The sequence below is a fragment of the Pelobates fuscus genome, chromosome 5 (genome assembly GCF_036172605.1).
Source record: "Pelobates fuscus isolate aPelFus1 chromosome 5, aPelFus1.pri, whole genome shotgun sequence".
Classification (NCBI taxonomy): Eukaryota; Metazoa; Chordata; class Amphibia; order Anura; family Pelobatidae; genus Pelobates; species Pelobates fuscus.
Window position 1 is genome coordinate 172,326,945 of NC_086321.1, and position 23,641 is coordinate 172,350,585.

General features: G+C 39.3%; 1 protein-coding gene across 2 annotated transcripts in view; it reads left to right on the forward strand.

Moving 5' to 3' along the window:
• The window catches only part of LOC134611120 (serine dehydratase-like), a 114,948-nt gene that overhangs the window by 46,779 nt on the left and 44,528 nt on the right, over nucleotides 1-23,641 (forward strand). Inside the window, exons 1-2 of one of the 2 annotated variants that reach the window (XM_063454702.1) lie at nucleotides 9,759-9,832; nucleotides 22,945-23,103. In XM_063454702.1, coding sequence (XP_063310772.1) covers nucleotides 22,945-23,103 — 159 coding nt within the window. In that variant the 5' untranslated portion in view covers nucleotides 9,759-9,832. Of the gene's footprint in view, nucleotides 1-9,758; nucleotides 9,833-22,944; nucleotides 23,104-23,641 lie in introns of those variants that run through there. The other variant, XM_063454701.1, reaches the window with a different exon arrangement.

Consider the following 23,641-nt stretch of genomic DNA (forward strand, 5'->3'; position numbering starts at 1 on the left):
AAGGCTACTTATACTTACCCTTTTCCCTTAGTTCCTTGCCCTATCGTGGTTTCTGCTACAGTTCCCTTTAGTGCTTGTTGTATTCAGTTGTGTTTCTCCGTACTTGACCTTGGCTTTGTATTCTGACTTCGTTTTCGCTTTATCCTTGTCTGTACTGTTTGCCGGCTTGCTGATTCCTGTGTACCAGACCCCGGCTAGTTCTCGTTTACGCTGTCTCTTTGTGCCCTTGACCTCGGATCGCTCCTGACTCTGTACTTCTCCTTTACGTCGAGTCCGGCCACTCTAAGGTCCGGTAGACGTATCTCTCCTCTGTGCTGTCTTCTGTTTTGCTGGATCCTGCGTGTAGGGGTATATACACGTTACAAGGAGCTGCTAGGGCGGGGGACTTGAGAAAAGATAGTACGTTACCTGGAGCTATTTCTTGTAGCATGCTGTGAGGAGGGAAGAAAATATAAATGTTTTAACTATGCAAACTTTGATGCCAATTGAATATCCCGTATAGTAGAGCTTCTTGCGAACGAGTACTGATAGGTGAAGATAAGGACTATTCCGTGAGAGGTGAGGCCCTACCATTTGCCCCGTGTCTGGGAGAGGACCTACCTTTGATTTGGCCCATGTGGACTTGTATCTACTATGCGCAGCGGGTTGTTAAACTGTTGGTGGCGGTAAAAGAGACTATACTTGTGGCCGTGATATGTGAGGCCCACCCAAGAGCTTGCGAGGTACTAACTCCGAGTTGGACCGCCGGGTGGAACCTCCATGTTGAGGTGAGTAGATGGCCTTGTGCAAATTTATTTGACTAAGTTCAGAACTTCTAACCCTTGGCAGGCTTGTTTCTTGTGGATGAGCGTTAACATAACCTACCATGTGTGAGTAACTGGATAGAACCACAGCGAAAAGGACTGTAAAAGGCACCTGATGAACTATCTGTTGTGATGCGAACCGAAGAATAGAATGAAATGCCGTGATTCATAGTAGGGAAAATGTGTGCACTTAAGATAGGAACCTGAAAAGGAGCTTTGATTGTGGTTTAAGCTTAAAGATGATACATGTTCGTATAATAAATATCCTATAATCGTTTACTTGATAGGCTTGGGACCCTAAATGTCTGTATTATACGATGCCTATGGTGTAACTTCTTAGACAGAAACAGATAGCATGACCGAAGTTAATCCTGATGGACCTCTTGAACTTAAATAACATAGTGAAATGTATGCAATATTAAATAACGTGATGAATGAATTGAATGCGCCTGGAGAACCCTGCGAATGTCAAGCGTGCAGAGACAAGTCTCTATTAGTTGTTAAGGATTTGAATGGTAGTCGTTCGTTTGTAATGACGACCGAATGATGCCTCGATATTTGATATGAAACGAGTGGGAATTCTGTTTACCCTGTTTTTATTAGATTGCTAATGTTTTAACCTGCATAGCTTGTAAAATTGACGTAGACTTGATAATTAAGCGATAGTATGAGTCAACGTATGTAATTTAGAACTCAATGTACTGAAAAGCCCCTAATGGGTTGCAAAGTAATAAATAGTATATCTGTAATGCATAAAACTGTAAGCAGTCACTATATGTACGTAAGTGTCTTGAGGACCTGACGATGGTCCAATGCAAGGCCTAAACCTGTACAACATGTAACGTAAAGGCAGCGTGAGGCCCAATAAACGTATTTAACTGAAAATATATGTAAGAAAAATGCCTGAAAACAAATTGTTGGAGGAAACCGCTGATCTTGGTTTCTACTAGATTGATATGGCACCTAGTGTATGTGGTATAATGGGATCACAAGTGAGTGACAAGTTGGGGAAATATATATATATTTGGGTATCCTTGTACTGCTATAACTAATTATCTAGTAGACCCTTAGCCCGTAAGTGATTGACGTATTGAAAGCATAGATTAGCCTTGTATGACAGTTATGACATACTGTTTGTATTACTGTATGCGTATATGAACTCATAATCGAAACTAAAGCTATAACGAGGCGGGAAATAATCCGCTAGGAGACCTGATTTGATTATCGGATCTGAAACATAGTGGTTATGCGTGACGGGGTCTGTAGGATGCCGTCCCCCAACTTACTGTGTGTGTGTGTGTGAGAGTGCTGGCTGACTAGCTAGTGCCGCAATGCGGCGAAACGATTACTCTAGATTGGTGACAGGTGAGGCCCTGCTATTTGCCAAAGTTCTATCTATGTGTTAGCGCGAGGGGATAATGTGGCCACTGAACGTTGTGGCGGGGTGTCGGGCTCTCGTGATCGTTAAACATAAGATAGAATGGGAGTGACAGGTGAGGCCCTCTCAATGCCACAATGCGAGACGACTAACTATGATTTGGGCGTAGTACCTCCGAGTATAAGGATGGCGAAGAAGCTAGGGGGAATAATAACTAGTGGACACCTAGGAACCTGACAGCCAGCCACTGCTAACTAAGAGGGAAGGTTAGTTAGTGAGAGAGAGGACATATCATGGAACGAAACGTTAAGATCATAAGGCTGACCGAAACTGGAGTGCCCTGTGAGCACGTGGGGTCCAGATGGTCGGTACGTATGAAATAGAATGCGTGTATGTATGTATGTATGTGTGTATGGCCCTCGGGGCTCGTGGTGCCAGACTGTTTTTTTTTTTCATTATGGATGCGGATCTTGTTCATAGTACTGTTAAAAAGCGTACTCGCCTTTGCCGAGGCTTGTTCATCAGAACTGCAGATAACGTGAGTGTGAGCTTAATGCACTTTGTTTAGACACATATGTGCTTGTCTGCGCAGAGGCGTACAGGTCAAGGTAATCAGGCAATGATAGGTCTTAAATGCAAAGCTGAATATGTCCGAATCGTTAAATAGGTTTAGTAAGGTAATGTGCAGGCGTAATCGTCAAGTATTTATAGCTGTGTTTATTCAAAGCGTCTGCTGATGAAAGTAAGATGTGCATAACAGCAAGGTTAAATATTTCTTGATGGTAAATATGCTTGGAAATGCAGTGTGTAGGCATTATGGATAACAGAAGAGTGTATGCGTCTAAGTTAAGGCATAGTAATATATAGTGCAGTATTAAACAACCGTAACAGCGTATATATATTTAATTAAGAAAGTAATTATTCTTTCACTGGAGGTTGCCCACAGTGTCAGTGCCCTGAGAGACCTGGGCCATGCTGCGGGCCGTCACTGGGCAGCTCTGGGCTTTGCTGCCATGGCAACTGGACGCGGGGATTGTACCACTGCGCCAGGCGGGGGCGGAAGATACCATCCATCCGCACGCTGGGAAAGGTGCCCGGAAGTGTAGCCATTGCCACGCGGAAGTTGTTGGTTGCTATGCGGAAGTAGCATGCGCTAGTTACGGACTGGCGTTCATAGCTCAGCACGTTGGAACGCATATGCGTTCCACTTTCCCCAACCTGCTTCTGGGTTCAGTGATTTGAGACGCATGATGCGGCTAGCGTCTCCGTTTCCTGCTGTATGTGAAGCCTAATAAATTAACAAATTTTCAACAACAAAAAAAATCGGTGAATGCAATATGGAAAGATATTTTTATGGATTCGTTATACAGCTGGAAATGTATATTCACAATGAATGTGTCATTCTTCTATAGATTCTGAACATGTACAAAATTATGAAATATCAATATACACATTGTATATATAGTCAACTAGTCCAAGCTTCTCGATCGGCCTCTTCATCCCCTAATTGTGTTATTTATATTTGATTGTGTTTATGCTGTACCTCTCTTTACATTTTGACACACAGTTTGGGAACCTAGATGTCAGTACATACATACTAGCATTCTAGTATAATACGTTTGATTATTTATTCTTACATGATATTGTTTTAGAGGTATTGATACGAACTGGCGCGAACAGTACTGAATAAGCTTTCGGAAACGGCACAAATTAATACCCGAAATGCTGTTCGAATGCAGACGAATGAATGAGCCTAAAACAAGTATTTTATTTAACCGAATAGAAAAACTGAATTAATACGAATTGTCCCGTGATAGTGCCTGGAGATGTAACCGAACGGGGGAATCCCACGAAATGATTTGTATGAAAACAACATACGAAATCCAAGGTGTTCGTGAAGATGAACTACTTACAGTTAGTAGAATTTGCCAGTAAGCCTGCTCGTGCGACGGCTGCGTTCGTTTTTTTGTTAATACTCACAAATTGTATGAAAGTCATTTTGAGGGCTGTGTTCTTACGGACAGCCGGCGGGCGGAAATGACGTCAGGGCTTTGTGAACCGGAAGCAGAACCGGTGACGATAGGTAAGCTGGAATTTACTGGGGATTTAAATAGGAAAATAACCCCTCCCACAAATCCAGGCATTTGCCTTCCACATATCATTTTATTCAGGAGAAACAGGGCTTTCATTTCACATCACATATTTATGTATGAAACATAATTGAATGTGAATACAACCTAAAAAAGTATGAGAAATTAAGAAAATGTTTTATTTTTCAAGTTCTGCGTGACATTTTAACTGTGAATGTCATAATACTGTTAGATTTAACTGCAATAAAATACACATATTTGTATTCAGCAATGTCTTACGAGTACCACAGTACCCCCCATGTACAGGTATTATGAGTGTTTGGAAACTTACAGGGGTCAAGTATAGGGCGTTCCTCTTTTCCATTGAAATTTGCCAGATTGGTTTGCTGGGCCTATGTTGCCTTTGAGACCGTAGCCCAGGAATGAAAATTAACCCCATCTTGGCATACCACTTGTAAAAGTAAGCAACGCAGTGTATTCAAGATAAAATTATTTTATTTTATTTTATTTTATTTTTCTTTACAGGTTATTCCATTGTATCATTTTTCATCCTTTACACTTCATACGGTACACAGTATGCCATCATTCTGCATTTATATTTTTTCACATTGTAGTACATCTTTGAGCTATTTCCTTGCTTCTCCAACATTGCCATTCATATGCCTCCATTATAGGTTGTAATATACATTAGAGTATCTAATTCAGCCATTAGAACAATACTTGTATCCTCCATGCATGTTTTTACATTTCTCTCCGATTCACATTGCACTATAGTTCACGATATTCAGCCGTTTCTAAGCAACTGACACTGGTTGCGATCACATGACTTTAGGTCACATGGTGTGTCCGTAACTAGGCAACTGTTAGAGTTGCGATCACATGACATGACGTCATCACGCACGTCAGGACGCGATTTTTGGCGCCGGTCACAGGGGCAGGTCGGAGTAATGGGTTTCACACGGTGATAGGGTAAGTTGATCTTTACACATGCTATATATTGTCTATTTTTGTAATGATTTGGCATCTTGATAAAGACCGCTTGACGGTCGAAACGTTGATTCGTTTGCCTAGCATCTGAATACACAGCTTTTCAAAACCAGTGAGTGCTCTCATTTCTTTGGATTTTTTATTTATATATATATATATATATATATATATATATATATATATATATATATATATATATGTAAAAAACAGATTAAATTTGTATCTTGTAATACCTTTTTTATTGGACTAACATCATTTTTTAATGACAAGCTTTCGGGAGAACCTCCCTTTCTCAAGTCTGAAACATTTCTGAGCAAGACGACGCATTGAATATATAATTTCATTCTAAGTGTATTTTGATAACAATATATATATTTATATATATATTATAAAAATACTTTTAGAATAAAATTGCATATATATATATAATTTTTGAATTTTTAAAATTATTATTTAATGTATTTATTTGAATTTTTATTAAAAAAAATTACAAAAATTTATATATTATTCAATTATTGATCCCAAAGGACTGAATGAATATATATCATTCAACTCATTTTTGGAAGTAAGATGAAGATCCGATGTGTGTACTTTGGACAATTTTTCAGGTCAAAATCTTTTTTAGGTCTAACTTCTTTTCAGGATTCTTGTTAGTAGTTTTGGTTATCTTTCTTTTCCTATATTTTTGGATAACTGCCCAGTGGTCATATATATTTGCTTTGTCTTAGTCGGACATAGATCTGTATTAATGCAGTTGTCTATTTTTGAGCCGTAGTTATGGCAATATATTTGTTTATTTTAATAGTTTTTCTTGATCATCTGTAGTATTATGTATTAGTTCTGTGGCAATAGTTAAGAGATATATATATATATATATATATATATATATGCGCACACTGTCGGGTCACTTCCAGGTTCGGGAACACGATTGGGCACAATCACACACCTATGGTAAGTCACTTATTTACTAGTTGGTATATATTTATGTCTTTTGCTTTTTGCTATTGATCTTGATAAAGACCCAAGAGGGTCGAAACGTTGATTTATTTTTTTAAACACGTTTAAAAATCCCTGTGGAGTGCTTTCTCTTTATGCGCTGGAAGCCCCCGGGTATTATTGGATTCAAGTATATATATATATATATATTTTGATGGTGAGTGCCAGAGATTGGATTATTTTAATATACAATTACTGTATGTGTGTGTGTGTGTATATATATATATATATATATATATATATATATATATATACACGTATATATGTAACTCCATAATAAGTGTATTTTGAAAAATATATAACTATCGATATAAAATACACTTATTATGGGTTAAATATATATATATTTTTTCCTGATTGCGTTAACATTTTTTTTCACTTTTTCCATCAGCAGGGGGACTGCCTGTTAGTTTAGGCAGTCCCCCTGCAGGCATCTGCATAGGCAGCTATGCCTGCCATGTGATTGCTCTTTGAGAGGGAACACATGGCCCCCAAGGGCCTAATTGCCATGGGGGACTGCCTGGGCTGTCAGGCAGCCCCCCAGGAGCGGGTCGCAGGGGAGGTGAGTAGGAGCTGGGCCGCCGTAACGACTTTAAAGCCTATTATAATGGGGACGGCATGGAACGCCCTAACGGTGTTAAGGGGTTAAAAACAGTGGACCACCAGGGATTTATTTTAACAATGTATCTTACACTGATAAGCCACAACATTAAAAACAGACAGGTGAATGGAATAACATTGATTATGTTGTTACAACGGCACCGGTCAAGGGTTGGGATATACTATGCAGCAAGTGAACAGTCAACTCTTGAATTTATTTGTTGGAAGCAGAAATATTTGGCACACAAAAAGATTTGAGTGACTCTGACAAGGGCCAAATAGTGATGGCTAGACAATGGGTCCGATCAAGTAGAAGAGCTACTGTAGCTCAAATTGCTGAAAAAAGTAATGCCGGCTGTGATGGAATGGTGTCAGAACACATAGTGTATTCAACTTGCACATTGTATAGATGGAATTTAGAATATAATACACATTTATTAATAAATGATCCCACACACACACACATTTGATTAAGAGGATATTATTTTGTATCTTCAATTTGGCTGCTAGTAAATACGGTGCAATGTCAGCTGATGTGACCAAATCAAACAAATCTTGTCATTTGTATTATATTTGTTTCTTGAATAGCCCTCAAATGTCATTCTTATTATCGTGTGATATCAGCTTTCATTCAATTCACTTAACTTGAGAAGTGATTTAAAGTGATCATTGTGCCTGGCGTCTGTATGCACAGCATTTCAATATGGAATACTGCCCATATAGAGTTTTACCTCTCTGATGCTGGTGGTGTAACTCTACCTCTGGCAGCTTCATTGGGGTGTCATCAGCCATCCCAGAAATGGGTAATGTCAATTCTGTGCAACTTTCATTGCCCTTTAATTCTAAACAATATGTTGCTTAGTATATAAACACTGCATTTGCACAGTTTATGTAAGGATTATTTATTACTATGTACATAAGTGGTAAGTATAATGTGACTGTCTGGCCATTATCAAGAGTGTGAAGCTCAGTCTGAGTTAACTCTTTTACTCTGTGCAAAGTACTTCAATCATGTGCCCATTGTTGGTGACTCAGCATTAAGATGCAATCGTAACTCCACAATAACATACAGGACAGATCTGTGCTTAATGGGAACTATTCACATTTATTTCCAGGTTCTAGATATGTCAGCAGATACAGTTCTGACCTTTCATCTCTAGAAAAAAAACGCAAGGGCTGTAAGTAAAATCGTTAAAAATGAGTTAGTTATTCAAAATTCTGTCATTCAAATCTCTTTGTATTATGGAAATTAGTGTGGAAGTTAGATTCCATACTGCTTACAGTACAAAGTGTCAAAGCAAAATTGCTGGTCATTTAAAGGGCGATTTATGCATCATAGCCACCACGCTATGTTGCAATGTTTTATTTTCTCTCCCCCCCCCCCCTCAATTTAAAGGAGGTGCACCACAACTGGGACATACTCTGGACAGGAAGTTAATCCCCTACTAATACTCGTTCTGTCTAAGCCTCTAAGGTATAAAACAGTAATCTGCCTAAATGTCCCCAGTTCTCTGCCTGCCTTCTGCAGGATAAGATAGGCACTCGCATTTTAATTTTTTTCCTAGGGGCAAGGTGAGATGACTGAGGCTGAGGAGGGCATTGCTCCAGGCTAAGTGAGATCTCCAGACGGGCCTAGCTCTTCCCTCTTCATGCTTCAGTGGAATGCACGCTAGGCATCTGCTTTCCACCTCTTATTACTTCCACCGAAAGCTGTGCCAAGTGCCTGATGTGGCGATAGTGCACTTTGTGCTCATGCTGAGAGGTCCACAAGTTGCGATGCATTCCACTAGGAAATCGCTGCATGTAATTCGCATGCATAATTTGATCTTGAACTCTGCTCTTGCTTTCTCAGATTCTGTTCTTCTTTTCTTCTTTTTTGATCTACTTTTCTTTAAAAAAAAAATTCCTATGCTTGACCTTCTTTGACCAACAGAGGAGCTTAACTCCGCTATGTTTTACTCACCATCCTCCCTGTGTTCATATAGACAGGGTGCCGGTGAATTTACAGAACTTCGTCCTAACAGAATGAGTACGATTGGTCCATTCGTGTTAGGACAAATTTTGTGCATTTTGATTTGTCACACTCACTCATCCTCACCCTGTCACACCTACACCCAAATACCCTGTCGCACTCACCCCCTCACCTTGTTATATTTACCCCCCTCACCCTGCCAGAGTCACTCCCCTACTCACGCTATCACAGTCATCCCTGAAGACAGTCATCATACGCAGTCACCTCCCACAGCCTCGCCACAAACACAACACAGAAAGGCCACATTTTGCCACCCTTATACACAACAGAATTGCTTTAGCTGCCGCCGTGGCTGTCGGGAAAGCTGACGGGCAGTGCATGCTGGGATGCCACAAATCACAGCATGCACTTGCTGCCTGCGCTTGATATGAGAAATAAGAGGCGCTCAATTACGTCTTTGCCAAGCTTGAGACAAGCAAAGTTTCTACTCCTTTTGCTTAACCTTGTCTAATATGGCTCTGTATGCAGCTATACTATTAGTTGCTAAATGTTGTAAAATAATAAGCGCACTATTTAGGAACTGATAAATTAGCAATTGAAGAAGCTCAGTGTGTTCACATTATGGGAATAGTAGGCTGAATGTAAGTGATATTTAAACCTGATGACGAATGCCCTGGGTCGTCAAGCTGAGCGTTCAATTTGAACTATACTATTCAGGGCAGGTCTATGGCAGCTAATTACAATTCACTGTGACAGAACATTGATTCTACAGTTTAAAAAAAAAAAAAAAAAAAAAAAGTAAAATAATTTTTAGTATAGGCATATGACACAGTCTGATGATGGAAATTGCCTTACAATTTTGCAAAGACACAGTGACCAGCATAGAAGGGGTTACGTAGTTATACAAGCTCTCCGCCTTCCCTCAGACCACTCCCATTCAGACCTTGGTCTGCTGGGCACATATGCTAATCTCCCTTTAGATACAGCCTGACTGTGTTCTGAGAAGGTATGGTTGTTTACGAAGTGCTTTGTGTATGTCATAGTATTATAAGTGATTAATTGAGAACTTGTTTATATTTGACATGTTTCATGTGAGCTCATTCTGCATTCAATAAAATAGAATTGTATTGTTAACAATGTAGCCCCTCCTGTCCGGGATCCTATTGACCTTGACATCCCACTAGCATGACTGCTGACACAACACTTGTCATATCTACTCATTTGATATTAGCAGCACAGTTTGACGCTTTGTGTTTGTTGTTTTTTAACTTAATCAATATTAGAATTGATTATTAAATATGTTTTCACTACATATATCCACTAGCAAAAAGCAAGTGGGAACTCCAATCCACTGAGCTATACCTCCTAAAATAAACGTAACATAAATAGGGTAAATAAACCTTTATAGTAAATATAAAAGAGAAATGTATACACCAAAATAATGTGTAGAAAAAGTGAAAAACAGCACCCAATAAAAAACTTGGGCGAGACCAACGGGTTACCTTGAACTGAGTATAAGGTAGGAGCAAGTGATAATGTAAAGTATATAATATGCAGTATACAACTTGAAAATAATCACTGAGCCCCTAAAGAGACAGTATTAGTATGGAGGTAACCAAAGAGTGACGTCTCAAAGAGGAAGGTATGAATAGGATAATGAGTGTCTAGCAGTTGTTATGGTACCATAGGTAAGTAGAAAAAAGAGACAGTTGATAGAAAGATTAGGGATAGATAAGTACACTGGGTCCTGGTAAGCCTGAACAGGCAAGAAAAAGGCTAGCCTATGGTGTAACAGACATCAAAATACAGAATAATGATTAGTAATAGAGAGACCCTACAAATGAGGATGAAAAAATCCCTAAGAGTAGAAAACTAAAGTAAAAAATGGAGTATGTGTAGATGGTAAGGGGAGGTGCATTCCCCTTACCATCTACACATACTCCATTTTTGACTTTAGTTTTCTACTCTTAGGGATTTTTTCATCCTCATTTGTAGGGTCTCTCTATTACTAATCATTATTCTAACCAGGACCTAGTATAGCCCTAAACTAACTGTCTAGAAAAGCCACAACTGACTGCTGCTTCGAGGCAGCCTAACAAAATCCCTCCAAGTTAAGTAGTAAGACGCATGAATAGCGTCATAACAGACCAAGTTAAATAAAATAAAATGAAAAAAAGGGGTAGAATCAATAAAGAGTCATAGCGTCGGCTATTGGCAGCTCGGCGCGCGTTTCGGCGTATTCAGAACGCCTTTGTCAAGAGCAAACCGGCAAGTTCAAAAAGAGCCGCTAATAAAGGGGTAAATGCCCGCCCCTCCACAGCCTCCAATAGAGTGACAAGAATCCCGGAGATTTACATAATAGTCGTCCGGAAATCGGACCAATCACGAGCGGTGGGCGGGATAATACCGCGTCCTAGATTGTCAGGGGACAAATACGGATATAGAAGAGAGACAATCTTAGTGACTGCTAAAGCAGATCGCTAGTTACTGGGAAACAAGAGTGGAAAAGAAACAAAGTATTTAGTCAGAATAATGTACTGACTATGTAATAGTGACGAATAATAAACTTGTATTAATTAGTAATCCATTCAAGGATAAAGTGTCAATATTAAAATGAAATAGCAATGTTGCTAAGAAAGTCCACAGAATTCAGTAACCAGATATAGGTAATCAGAAGGACTTAGAAAATTAACAGTAATACATCTTAGATAGAAATGCATACCAAGCAGTCAAAAAGAAAAAGAAGGGCCTAATATGAAAAAGCAAAAAATAAAGGAATATTACCATGTAATGTGTACTGAGAATGATCACTGTAGTAGAAAAACGGCCACTTAAAGAGACAGGTACAAAAATAAACAAATAAGAAAAAAATTATAATAATATACAAAGTAAGATAGGTGTAAAGATATGCTGATAAAGAAGAGCTAATCATTAACATTGATAACAATAGCAATAGTGAGGACATCTGGAAATCAGATGTAGGGGGAGAAAGAGAAACCTTCATTTAAACCTCTTGGGTTCAGTGTGTTTAAATTGTAGATCCATCTACACTCTCTTTGACGTAGAATTTTATCAAAGTCCCCACGTCTTTGTTCTCGTCTGACGAGTTCAAGGCTACAAAAGCGAATGTCTTTAGAAGACCCACCATGCGGTTCCTTAAGGTGTCTTGAGATGGGAGTATCAAGACGATTTTTGGGGGATCTAACATGTTCTTTAATACGCTCCTTAAAGGGTCGGAATGTTTTACCAACGTACATTAACTTGCAACTACAGGTAAGTAAATATACTACCCCTGTAGAGTTGCAATTAAAGAACTGAGAAATTTTGAAAGAATGTTTACCTTCGCTGTGGCTTACTGTTTTAGAGTCTCTAAGGATATACCTGCAAGCTATGCATCTACCACAGGAAAAAGAGCCTGTAGGGATATTGCGTCCAAGCCAGGTAGTATTAGAAGGTTGTTTAATAACAACGTGACTAGGTACCAATATGTCACGGAGATTCTTACCCCGCCGGGCCGTGATAGTAACATGTGGACCCAGGACTTTGTTGAGATGAACATCCTTCAAAAGTATCGGCCAGAATTTTTGAATAGAATGTTTCACTTCATCCCAACCGGTGTCAAACGTGCCAATCATCCTAATGGTTTTGTTGGAACTTTGATGTAATGTTGGGGGGTCTGCCAGCAGGTCAGACCTATCGGTTGTCAATGCTCTAAGGTAAGCTCTCTTGAGACATCTGTTCGGGTAACCTTTCTCTTTGAATTGTTGTCTCAAGATCTTAGCTTTAATTTGGAAGTCTTTAACATCAGTGCAGTTACGTCGCAATCTGAGGTACTGGCCGGTAGGAATACCCTGTTTTAGAGGTCTTGGATGGAAACTATCCCATTTAAGGAGGGAATTTGTTGCAGAAGGTTTCCTAAATAAAGTAGTTTTAAGACAACCATCTTGAGAGATTGAAATTGTGAGATCCAAAAAATTCAAAGAGGATCCACCAAATTCTGCAGTGAATCTGAGATTATCCTCATTAGTATTGAGGAGTGTCACAAAGCTGTCAAATTCATCCTTATTACCCTGCCACACTAGATAACGTCATATATATCTGTACCAGAAAAGGATTTTGGACAGAAAGGGTGACAATTGGGTGGATGTCTTAATATTCTCTTCCCACCAGCCTAGATGGAGATTAGCATAGGAAGGTGCACAAGCAGTGCCTATTGCTGTACCTTGTATCTGGTGGTAGTACTTATTATGGAATAGAAAGTAGTTGTGGGAAAGGATGCAGTTTAACAGTTTGAGAGTAAAGGCAGTATGTGCCTGTAGTTCAGGGCCTCTTTTATCCAGGAAATGTTTAACATGTTCAATGCCCCTATGGTGTGGAATGGAAGAATATAAAGCATCCACATCAAGGCTACACAAATTCGCTGTGGGGTCAAATTGAAGGTTCGAAAGGAGGGAAAGTGCCTGTTTCGTGTCTCTAATGTAGGAAGGAAGGAGTTCGACATGTGGTCTAAGAAACTTGTCGATATAAAGGCTACCATTTTGGGTTAAATTGTCAACCCCTGACACTATAGGACGACTAGGTGGATCTTCAAGGCGTTTATGGATCTTTGGCAGGCAGTAGAAGGTTGCTGTCCTCGGATGACGATTCAGAATAAAGTAGTATTCCTCGTCAGAGAGCAACCCTCCTCTGCGGCCTTCGTCCAAAATGGCTTTGTAGCTCAGAAAGAAAATATTGGTCGGATCGGAAGATAAAACTGTGTAGGTATCTGTATCTTCAAGTATATTCAGAACCATACGTTCATTTTTGGCAGTATCCATAACTACAACGTTACCACCCTTATCTGCCTGTTTAATAGTGATGTTTGCATTATCCCTTAATGATTTTAAGGCAGTTTGTTCCCTTTTCGATAGATTGTCACTAGGGAAGGAGCAAAAGGTTTACAGTCAATGCCGTCAATCTCACTTTTGACAGCTTCAAGAAAAAGGTCAATATTTCTAAATGCTGCAAAATTTGGGGTAAAGCGGCTTTTGGGTTTTAGATTTGTTTGAACAGATAGTGATTGGGTTTCACTCTCATCAAGGAGGGAAAAAAGGGTGTTAAGGCAGTCGATATCCATGTTAGAAAGGCCTAGAGAGCGTGCTCTCTTTTCTTTATTTAACTCATGAAACTTGTGTAGTGCCAATTTACGTACAAAAAGGTGTAAATCCTTAATCTAAGTAAATCTGTCAAAAGCTGGGGTGGGTACAAAAGAGAGTCCTTTTCCCAGGATATCAAGATGAGAATCGTCTAGTTGGCAAGAAGAAAGATTTACAATTTGTAATTTAGGAATGTACATGGCTTGTGTTTCAGGGTTAAAGGGAATCTCCAGTGCCAGGAAAACAATCCGTTTTCCTGGCACTGGAGGGTCCCTCTCCCTCCCACCCCCCAATCCCCGGTTACTGAAGGGTGAAAACCCCTTCAGTGACTTACCTGTGGCAGCGGCGATGTCCCTCGCCGCTGTCTCCGCCTCCGCGAAGCTCCTCCTATCCATTGCGTCGGCCGGTGGGCGAGACTGATCTCGCCCACCGGCCGAGGGGACCTAATGCGCATGCGCGGAAATGCCGCGCATGCGCATTACGTCTCCCCATAGGAAAGCATTGAAAAATAATTTCAATGCTTTCCTATGGGGTTTTGAGCGACGCTGGAGGTCCTCACACAGATTGAGAACGTCCAGCGAAGCTCTAGCACAGGTTTCCTGTGCTAGAAACCATGAAGTTCCCTCTAGTGGCTGTCTAATAGACAGCCACTAGAGGTGGAGTTAACCCTGCAAGGTAATTATTGCAGTTTATAAAAAACTGCAATAATTACACTTGCAGGGTTAAGAGTAGTGGGAGTATGCACCCAGACCACTCCAATGAGCAGAAGGGGTCTGGGTGCCTAGAGTGTCCCTTTAAGTGTTAGTAATGTCTCCCCCTCCTCCTTTCCCGTCCCCTGTTCCTGGATTGAAAGCGTGTCTGATAGTTTGGGAATACTTCCTGGTGGCTCCCTTCTAAAAAATCCACGCCTTTCTTTAGGATACTACGGGGATTACTTGGGTTAGGTAGGGCTGGGGTTGTAGTTTGTGAATTTGTAGGTGCAATGTTGGAATCAGTGTCTGACGAATCGTATTCAGATGTCAGATAATTCTCAGAATTCTGTCTCATACGACGAGTTGGAAAGTTATAGATGTTACCAGATTTGTAGTCCCTAGAATCCCTAATACATTTCTGATGTTTACGAAATTTAATTGAGTCTTGGTAGCGATCGAGACTAAGTTTAAGTTTATTCTCAAGAGATGGAAAGTTAGGTTTGTTTTTAAATATTGTGAGTTTCTCAATTTCCTCCCCCAATTTTAAATTGGTGTTCTCCAATTTAGTTCTTTCAAAAGAACAAATAATTTCCATAAACCTCTTAGAGCAAATACTGGCAGAGAGTTCCCATTCCTTCATAAATTCTGGATTATCAGTATAGGCTGTTGGAGTGTTCCTAACTCTTAGGCCTCTAGGTATCATGCCCTTTTTAATATAATTTTCTAAAGAAGAAACTTCCCAGCATGTTCTAATTTGTTGTTTGTACAGTTTTGTTACTGTGTTAAAGGACTGATTAATATCAGGTGAGTTGGGATTTTTGTCTAAATTGTCGTTCGAGAAAACATTATCAGCATCTTTACACCATGTAGTAAAATCCTGTCTATTGGCTAAAAAGCCAGCCATAACATAATACAGTGATCATTCTCAGTACACATTACATGGTAATATTCCTTTATTTTTTGCTTTTTCATATTAGGCCCTTCTTTTTCTTTTTGACTGCTTGGTATGCATTTCTATCTAAGATGTATTACTGTTAATTTTCTAAGTCCTCCTGATTACCTATATCTGGTATATGCAAATAGGATAGGGGACAATCTGCTAAATACAAATAAAACAAAACAGCATAGCGTATAACTGTGTGGAGACTGGCACTGTTATGTATTCATAATTGGTCACTCACAAATTTGTGGTGATAAAACAGCCTTGAGTGATATATTTTTCCTTCAGTGTCCAGAATGTTGTCCCTCCTCACAGTTTCATCAATCCATAGATGTATATATCTCAAGAGAGGGAAAATATATACAAAAAATGTAGTGCACTTCCAGAGTATGAATAAAAAAGTATTTAATAACTTACATTCAAGTTTAAAAACTTGAATGTAAGTTATTAAATACTTTTTTATTCATACTCTGGAAGTGCACTACATTTTTTGTATATATTTTCCCTCTCTTGAGATATATACATCTATGGATTGATGAAACTGTGAGGAGGGACAACATTCTGGACACTGAAGGAAAAATATATCACTCAAGGCTGTTTTATCACCACAAATTTGTGAGTGACCAATTATGAATACATAACAGTGCCAGTCTCCACACAGTTATACGCTATGCTGTTTTGTTTTATTTGTATTTAGCAGATTGTCCCCTATCCTATTTGCATATACCTATTGAAGACAAGAGGAAGTCTTCGGGGATATACCTGGATACTCCACCTATGATATAGGGGAAGTCCTGGTTTGCTTTCATTTATATTTTCTTTTCACTGGGTTGTGTTCACACATCTTGTTGTTTTTGTTTACCTATATCTGGTTACTGAATTCTGTGGACTTTCTTAGCAACATTGCTATTTCATTTTAATATTGACACTTTATCCTTGAATGGATTACTAATTAATACAAGTTTATTATTTGTCACTATTACATAGTCAGTACATTATTCTGATTAAATACTTTGTTTCTTTTCCACTCTTTTTTCCCAGTAACTAGCGATCTGCTTTAGCAGTCACTAAGATTGTCTCTCTTCTATTTCCGTATTTGTCCCCTGACAATCTAGGACGCGCTATTATCCCGCCCACCGCTCGTGATTGGTCCGATTTCCGGACGACTATTATGTAAATCTCCGGGATTCTAGTCACTCTATTGGAGGCTGTATTAGGAGGGGCAGGCATTTACCCCTTTATTAGCGGCTCTTTTTGAACTTGCCGGTTTGCTCTTGACAAAGGCGTTCTGAATACGCCGAAACGCGCGCCGAGCTGCCAATAGCCGACGCTATGACTCTTTATTGATTCTACCCCTTTTTTCATTTTATTTTATTTAACTTGGGCTGTTATGACGCTATTCATGCGTCTTACTACTTAACTTGGAGGGATTTTGTTAGGCTGCCTCGAAGCAGCAGTCAGTTGTGGCTTTTCTAGACAGTTAGTTTAGGGCTATACTAGGTCCTGGTTCTGGAGGTGCATTCCCCTTACCATCTACACATACTCCATTTTTGTCTTTAGTTTTCTACTCTAAGGGATTTTTTCATCCTCATTTGTAGGGTCTCTCTATTACTAATCATTATTCTGTATTTTGATGTCTGTTACACCATAGGCTAGCCTTTTTCTTGCCTGTTACCCGTAGGTCTCGCCCAAGTTTTTTTATTGGGTGTTGTTTTTCACTTTTTCTACACATTATTTTGGTGTATACATTTCTCTATTATATTTAATATAAAGGTTTATTTACCCTATTTATGTTACGTTTATTTTAGGAGGTATAGCTCAGTGGATTGGAGTTCCCACTTGCTTTTTGCTAGTGGATCCTCTACTCCACTTTCTCTTTTTCTGATTATTTTATTTGGGGTCAAGCCGTTTCAAATTCAGAAACAAACTACAAAGGATATTTGCTGCAACTATTTGTCTAAATCGAACCAAAAAGGCTTCTGTAAAATTTCTGAGATCATACAGAAATATCAACTTTCCTATGCAATTTCTCTTTAATGGATTACTGTAGGATCTGGTAGACTTAGAGTTGTGGATAAAAGGCATATTGCACAGTCTGTTTTCTGCACTTTCAGAGTGTAATGGTGTCATGGAGACAGGCACTGAGGCTAGTGGTGTTGTGCAGAGAGGCACTGAGGCTAGTGGTGTTGTGCAGAGAGGCACTGAGGCTAGTGGTGTTGTGCAGAGAGGCACTGAGGCTAGTGGTGTTGTGCAGAGAGGCACTGAGGCTAGTGGTGTAGTGCAGAGAGGCACTGAGGCTAGTGGTGTAGTGCAGAGAGGCACTGAGGCTAGTGGTGTTGTGCAGAGAGGCACTGAGGCTAGTGCTGTTGTGGAGAGAGGCATTGAGGCCAGTGGTGTTGTGCAGAGAGGCACTGAGGCTAGTGGTGTTGTGCAGAGAGGCTTGAAGACTATGGTAAGGCCTAATAGAAAGCAGTTGTTGTTGGGGGATTCCATCATAAGATGTGTGGAGATGGACAATGGTGGTCTTGTGAGGTGTCTTCCCGGAGCTACTGCTCACAGAGACAGGAGACGTATCGGTAATATTGTTAAGCAAGCAAAGCAGGAAGGGGAATTGGATGTACTTGTCCATTTAGGGACAAATGACTTGGCTTGCAATGAGGTTTCAGAGGTTAAGGAAGTTCTTAGTGTTTTTGCCAATGATATACGGCAGGTTGCTTCCACACTGTCATTCTCTGAAGTTCTGCCTGTGCATAACACTCAGAATGACAGGCGGATGCGTATTAGGGACTTTAACTTGTGGCTTGGTGAATGGTGTCGGGAGCAAGGATTTGGCTTTATTGCTCATGGTAGCTCTGTTTGGAATGGAAATAAACTGTACAAAAAAGATGGTTTGCATCTTTCTCAAAAGGGAACAAATGTTCTCAGTGAGCAGTTCAGAGGTCTTGCTAAGATGTATTTAAACTAGGAGGGGGGGCAAAAGGGTGATAAAACATCAATCCAATTGTCCCCCAAAACAAGGACAGAAGGTGCCTGTAGCAAGTGTGTTAAAAAATGATAAGCTTAGAGTCATGTCTACAAATGCTCGCAGTTTAGGGAATAAGATCCATGAACTTGTGGCAATAATGGCAACTGATAGTGTAGATTTAGTCGCTGTTACTGAGACATGGTATAATGAAAAAAATGACTGGGACATAGCAATACCAGGGTACTCTTTATATAGAAAAGACAGGGAAGGCAAGAAAGGGGGAGGGGTGGCCCTGTATGTGAAGGATAGCATAAAATCTAGCCTAATAAAGGTTAGTGAGACGAACATAGAGTCCATTTGGGTTACGTTAGAATTTGGTAATCACACAGTAATTCGTGTAGGTGTGATTTATAGGCCCCCAGGACAAATTGAAGAGTTAGATAATCTACTAGTTGAAGAAATAGCTAAAATGACAATGAAGGGGGAAGTTATCACCATGGGTGACTTTAATCTTCCTGATGTGAATTGGAAAACAAAAATAGCTACTTGTGCCAGAAGCACACATATTCTAAACTCCCTACTGGAATTGTCTCTAAAACAAGTCGTTGAGGAGCCAACTCGTAAAGAGGCCATACTAGATTTAGTGTTAACAAATGGAGATTTGGTATCTGATATTACTGTAGGTGAAAGTTTAGGATCCAGTGATCATCAGTCAGTGTGGTTTAAAATAAGAACGGTGACTGAGTCACACCACAGAAAAACTAAAGTTTTAGACTTTAGAAAAACAGACTTTTCTAAAATTAGAATATGTGTAAAGGAGTCATTATCAGACTGGAGCAACTTAAATGGAGTCCAAAAGAAATGGGATTATTTAAAAGCTGCACTACTGAAGGCAACAGAAAATTGCATTAGGCTTGTCAGTAAAAGCAAAAAATTCAAGAAACCACTTTGGTACTCCGCAGATGTGGCCAAAATAGTAAAAAACAAAAAGTTAGCATTTAGTAATTATAAAAAAAACCAGAGTGAGGAAGACAGAATGATCTATAAGATTAGGCAGAAAGAGGCTAAGCAAGTTATAAGAGCTTCCAAATCACACACAGAAGAGAAAATAGCACAGTCAGTAAAAAAGGGGGACAAAACTTTTTTTAGATACATAAATGAGAAAAGAAAAGTAAAACAAGGATTAGTTAGATTAAAAACAAAAGAAGGAAGGTATGTAGATGAGGATAAAGGTCTAGCTGACTGCCTCAATTAATATTTTTGTTCGGTATTTACAGCTGAAAATGAAGGAAAGGGACCTCTGTTAAAAAAAAGGATAAATGAGTCATTTATTACACGTGAGTTTACAGAGGAAGAGGTTCTATTTCAACTGTCAAAAGTAAAGACAAATAAGTCAATGGGACCTGATGGAATACACCCAAAGCTATTAAAAGAGCTTAGTGGTGTACTAGCAAAACCATTAACAGATTTATTTAACCAATCATTGTTAACAGGAGTAGTCCCAGAAGATTGGAAGTTAGCGAATGTTGTGCCCATTCACAAGAAAGGTAATAGGGAGGAGTCGGGCAACTATAGGCCAGTAAGCCTTACTTCAGTAGTGGGGAAAGTGATGGAAACCATGTTAAAGGATAGGATTGTTGAACATCTAAAAACACATGGATTTCAAGATCAGAGACAACATGGGTTTACTTCAGGGAGATCATGCCAAACTAATCTTATTGATTTTTTTGATTGGGTAACTAAAATTATAGATCAGGGTGGTGCAGTAGACATTGCTTACCTAGATTTCAATAAGGCTTTTGACACTGTTGCACATAGAAGGCTTATCAATAAACTGCAATCTTTGAGTTTGGATTCCAATATTGTTGAATGGGTAAGGCAGTGGCTGAGTGACAGGCAACAGAGGGTTGTAGTCAATGGAGTATATTCGAAGCTTGGGCTTGTCACCAGTGGGGTACCTCAGGGATCTGTACTTGGACCCATTCTCTTTAATATTTTTATTAGTGATATTGCAGAAGGTCTTGATGGTAAGGTGTGTCTTTTTGCGGATGATACTAAGATATGTAACAGGGTTGATGTTCCAGGAGGGATAAGCCAAATGGCAAATGATTTAGGTAAACTAGAAAAATGGTCAGAGTTGTGGCAACTGACATTTAATGTGGATAAGTGCAAGATAATGCATCTTGGACGTAAAAACCCAAGGGCAGAGTACAGAATATTTGATAGAGTCCTAACCTCAACATCTGAGGAAAGGGATTTAGGGGTGATTATTTCTGAGGACTTAAAGGTAGGCAGACAATGTAATAGAGCAGCAGGAAATGCTAGCAGAATGCTTGGTTGTATAGGGAGAGGTATTAGCAGTAGAAAGAGGGAAGTGCTCATGCCATTGTACAGAACACTGGTGAGACCTCACTTGGAGTACTGTACACAGTACTGGAGACCATATCTTCAGAAGGATATTGATACCTTAGAGAGAGTTCAAAGAAGGGCTACTAAACTGGTTCATGGATTGCAGGATAAAACTTACCAGGAAAGGTTAAAGGATCTTAACATGTATAGCTTGGTGGAAAGACGAGACAGGGGGGATATGATAGAAACATTTAAATACATAAAGGGAATCAACACAGTAAAGGAGGAGACTATATTTAAAAGAAGAAAAACTACCACAACAAGAGGACATAGTCTAAAATTAGAGGGACAAAGGTTTAAAAATAATATCAGGAAGTATTACTTTACTGAGAGGGTAGTGGATGCATGGAATAGCCTTCCAGCTGAAGTGGTAGAGGTTAACACAGTAAAGGAGTTTAAGCATGCGTGGGATAGGCATAAGGCTATCCTAACTATAAGATAATGCCAGGGACTAATGAAAGTATTTAGAAAACTGGGCAGACTAGATGGGCCAAATGGTTCTTATCTGCCGTCACATTCTATGTTTCTATGTTTCTATGTAAGCCCCATATACCTCCTTTAACCCCCTTCTTTGGATATTGGTGGTGGTTTTTTCCACTACCTATCCCCTTTCTTTTTCTGTTTCACTACATATATGTTTGTTTTTACCTTTTTATACATTTGATACCTTATTGTATTCCTTTTACTTGTTTATTGTAACGTGTTGCTACTAGCGCAGACTGATACCCTATGTCTGGTCAATAAACTACAATAAAAGTGAAAAATAACAAACAATAAATAAAAAAAAAACCCTGTAGGTGCATGCATTTTATTTGATTTCTAAGACGTACAGTACTTTCAAACTATTATGTGCCAAAAAGGGGACAGCTCACGACGTACCCTGGCACGTCTCTTGGCAGGGAAATGCTCTGTGATTTATTTTACTGTTCAATTTAAAAGAACACCCCCAGGCACCATAACCAATACAGTGCACTGTAGTAGTTATGGTACCAGAAGTGCCCTAGTATCCCCTTCTAATGTAAGTAATCAAACCATTTTAGAATGGCTTGATTCTTACTTGGGGTCAGCCAGAAGCCACTCCTCTGCTACAGCCTACAGATAGCTGGAAGCTATCTGTGTGAGCTAAGTGCACTGTAGTGGTTATGGTTTTTGTAGTGTTTTTTCAAATGGGAAGTACAAGAACAAAAATGTATATCTTATTGATTAATAATTTAGGAAGATACTGTAGCTTGCATATCTGAAAAAAAAGCAGGTTTATTAAGATACCGTTCTTCTTAATCCTTCCCTATCCATGCTCCTTGTTAGAGGTGGTAACAGTGAAGTTTCAACCTTCCAGTGAGTGCACAATAATGTATGACATCGCCTTGACAACTTGAAACTTCAGAGAAGAAATGAAGCATTCAACTCCCAGTTTCTTTGAAACTTTTGGCACGCAGATTCTTCAGTACTTTTATAGAAGCCATGTTTTCTCAATAAAGGGCTGTAAAAACCATTTTAACCGGGGACATAATAGCCCTCTATCACAAGTTACTAAGTGTTTTAGGGAAATTTAAGTATTGCCAGGGAAAGTTATAGGCATTCTGTTTCGCAAATCTGCTCTCGAAGCTGGGAAAAACATGATTTACAGTAAATGCTAGAAGCTACCAGTTATTATCCATTCTGATTGTAATTTTACCTTTTTCCTTTTGCAATTTGGATGTCAACTCGGCACAATTCCATGTTTAGTGTAAAAATGCACAATATTCTAATGCAGTAATACAGGGGTAATAAAAAGGTACATCATCAGATGTTGTATAACCACAGCTCCTATGATGCTATCCCTGCTTAAAGGTAATAGCAGTAGCGTGAGATTGTTGGCTTCATCATTGTCATGGTGCACTCTTTAAAATCATAAAATTATTTAAAAAATTATTTTTACTATTTGTAAATGTAAATTACCTATACAAACTGTTTTCTCCAATTTTTGTTTTGTACCAGATGGAGCCCTCTCACGTAGATCCGTTTCATATTGTCACTCCATTGAAGAAGAGCCCTGTGTTGTCTACTCTGGCTGGCACAGATGTGCTCATGAAACTGGAAAATATCCAACCCATGGGTTCCTTCAAGATACGAGGGATTGGCCACTACTGTCAGATGGTAAGTCAACACATGCAAGGTGGGTCATGGATATTACAAATTAGGCTATGTGCACTCAGAACCTAGAATATTTTTTGAGAAAAGGAACGTAATGTCCAGGTGAGTAATGAATAGATGTTGCGCATCAGATTCAATTGCACACATTGCTCCACAACCTTTTGGTGATACCTAGAATATTAATCTAACTTGCAGTTGTAATCTCAGTTTGGGTATTTTAACTAGTAACATAACTAGTAAGATGAGAAACATTCCAGCTATGCAACATTTGTTATCCACACAGCTCCTACTGAAATTCCACTGACCTAATTAACTATATTTTCATATTTAAAACATTACATATACTGTACAGTCCTGGAAGCACATTCGTGAACACTGCCCACTATACCTAGGTTCATTGAATTAACTGGAGATATAAGAAAAATGAGCAAAATAAGCATATTTGCAATGTTTTGCAGTGAAATGCTGCCTAGACACTACATAGTGGCTGGGTAAAGAAGTGGTAACATCTCTGCTTTACAACCAGGAAACCCAGATTTGA